The following is a 2,500-nucleotide window of genomic DNA, read 5'->3' as shown; positions in this document are numbered from 1 at the left end:
CTATATAAAAAAAAAAAAAAAAAAAAAAAAAAAAAAATATATATATATATATATATATATATATATATATATATATATATATATATATATATATATATATATATATATATATATATATATATATATATATATATATATATATATATATATATATATATAGGAGGGTTACCGGCCAAGGGCAACGAAACTGCAATTAAAAAGGCCCACTGAGGTGCCGGTCCCCGTGAAGAGTCGAAAATCTTAGTAAAAAATTACAGAATAAGTGTCTTGAAAGCTCTCTCTTGAAGGAATTCAAATCATAGGAAGGTGGAAATACAGAAGCAGGCAGGAAGTTTCAGTTTACCAGAGAAAGGAATGAATGATTGAGAATACTGGTTACCTCTTGCATTAGAGAGGTGGACAGAATAGGTGTGCAGCGAGGCCGCGGGAGGAGGGAAGGCATGCAGTTAGCAAGATCAGAAGAGCAGTTGGCATGAAAATAGCAGTAGAAGATAGCAAGAGATCCAACATTACATCGCGATGAGTAAGAGGCTGAAGACAGTCAGTTAGAGGAGAGAGTTGATAAGACGAAAGGCTTCTGATTCCACCCTGTCTAAAAGAGCGGTACGAGTGGAACATCCCCATAAATGTGAAGCATGCTTCATACATGGATGGATAAGGCCCCTGTTCAGAATTAGCAACTGGGTGGGGATGAAAAAAACTGGCGGAGACGACTCAGAACAACTAACTTCAGAGAAGCTGTTTTAGCTAGAGATGAGATGTGGTTTCCAGTTTTGATTATAAGTTAGGGACAGACCGAATATGTTCAGTGTAGAAGAAGGGGACAACTGAATGTCAGTGAAGAAGAGGGGATAGTTATCTGGAAGGTTGTTTCGAGCTGATAGATGGAAGAATTGAGTTTTTGAGGCATTGGACAATACTAAGTTTGGTTCCCCAAAACAAAAATTCTAGAGAGATCTTAAGTCAGGCGTTCTGTAGCTTCCCTGTGTGAACTGTTTATATATATGTTTTCTTCCATTAATGAAGTCAAATATGAAGATAGGGCTACCAAAAGTAAAAATGATCGATATCCCATTATGAAAAATAAAATTTCAGAAAAACTTCAATTCCTTCCTATACCTTTTCCATGAACAACAATAGTCACGAGATTTAATATTTTCCTTCCAGTCTTTTTTTTTTTTTTTTAGGAAATATTGAAGAATGTAGATATTTTGTGTACCACTAAGAGCTCCTTACTTGTCTGTCTGAAAGCGAAGAAAATTTGAATTTGAATAAAATCGAGCACCATTCGCTGGGGAATATGAGAGAGAGAGAGAGAGAGAGAGAGAGAGAGAGAGAGAGAGAGAGAGAGAGAGAGAGAGAGAGAGAGAGAGAGAGAGAGAGAGAGAGAGAGAGAGAGAGAGAGAGAGAGAGAGAAAACACTTCCGATGTGCATGATGTATGTACACATTGCTGAGAGGATGGTGTTAGCCGGTGTGCGAGTAATACACAGTGCAGTATGGGGACTCACCTGGCCCATCCGAGCAGAGGACACACCGCCCAGAAGAGCGACCACAGCCAGATGAACGCGATCATCTGGTAGTAGCGGCGGTAGGTTAATTTTCCACCTGTGGTAGGGAACACAGGCAACAAATGTTATGGAGAGAACTTTACTTTTGGTAACATATCCAGTATATGATTCTTACATCTTAATTCTTCACTTTGGTAGAAAGAAACCGGGAAAACAAATTAGGACGAAATTCATAAGTTACATAATTATGATCTGTTGAGTTAGACTTTCCGCAGTGTACTTTCCCATGTAAACGGTAAATATTTATATAAAAGTGAAGTTCGGGTGTGGTACATTCACTGACCAATTTCTTCACTGAAATCTTATCTCTTAAGACAGGCTTGCATTTTATGATTATCTTTGCCTTTGAAGCTCAGAAACTGGAAGAGCATTGTAACAGTAAATACAATAGAAGATAGAAAACCAATACATACATCCCTAGCTTCCTACATGTGAAGAGGACGATAAATATTTCTATTCCAGCCTGCCTTTCGGCTGCGGACCTGAGGCGCCTTGATACCTCAAGATTAACTTCGGCAATATTCACGGTAATAGATCCTCCAGACTATGGAAGATCACCTTCTTTCCTCCAAACTTCAAATATAGTCTTCACTGAAACCCAGGAATCTGAGGCCCCTTGACATCAGACTCTTTTCTCTTCTCTCCTACTTTTACTATCTTCGATTTCATTCCAAAGCTGGCTGTTGTGTTTATGTATGTAACGAAATAACTTGCTCTTGTACCCCTGCTCTTGATCATTCAGGATTTTCCAACATCTTGTTAAGACTTCATTGTCAGGCCCTCACTGAATTTTCATGTACTCGCACTACATATCTCACCTAATTCGTCTGACTGCACAATGATCTAACATTTTGACCACCAAAGTGGAGCACAATTTCACCCATTTCCTCCTTGCTGAAATATCCGTACTTGGAAATTTTAATGCTCAAC

At 38.4% G+C, this 2,500-nt stretch overlaps 1 protein-coding gene across 4 annotated transcripts in view; it reads right to left on the bottom strand.

Annotated features, from left to right (window-relative positions):
- LOC135103736 (visual pigment-like receptor peropsin) overlaps nucleotides 1-2,500 on the bottom strand; it is a 198,397-nt gene that overhangs the window by 9,123 nt on the left and 186,774 nt on the right. For all 4 annotated transcript variants that reach the window (XM_064010413.1, XM_064010416.1, XM_064010414.1 and 1 more), the window contains one exon: nucleotides 1,511-1,607. In XM_064010413.1, coding sequence (XP_063866483.1) covers nucleotides 1,511-1,607 — 97 coding nt within the window. The remainder of the gene's footprint in view (nucleotides 1-1,510; nucleotides 1,608-2,500) is intronic.

The sequence above is a fragment of the Scylla paramamosain genome, chromosome 9 (assembly GCF_035594125.1).
Source record: "Scylla paramamosain isolate STU-SP2022 chromosome 9, ASM3559412v1, whole genome shotgun sequence".
NCBI classification, from domain to species: domain Eukaryota; kingdom Metazoa; phylum Arthropoda; class Malacostraca; order Decapoda; family Portunidae; genus Scylla; species Scylla paramamosain.
This window is presented reverse-complemented; position numbering and strand designations above follow the sequence as displayed.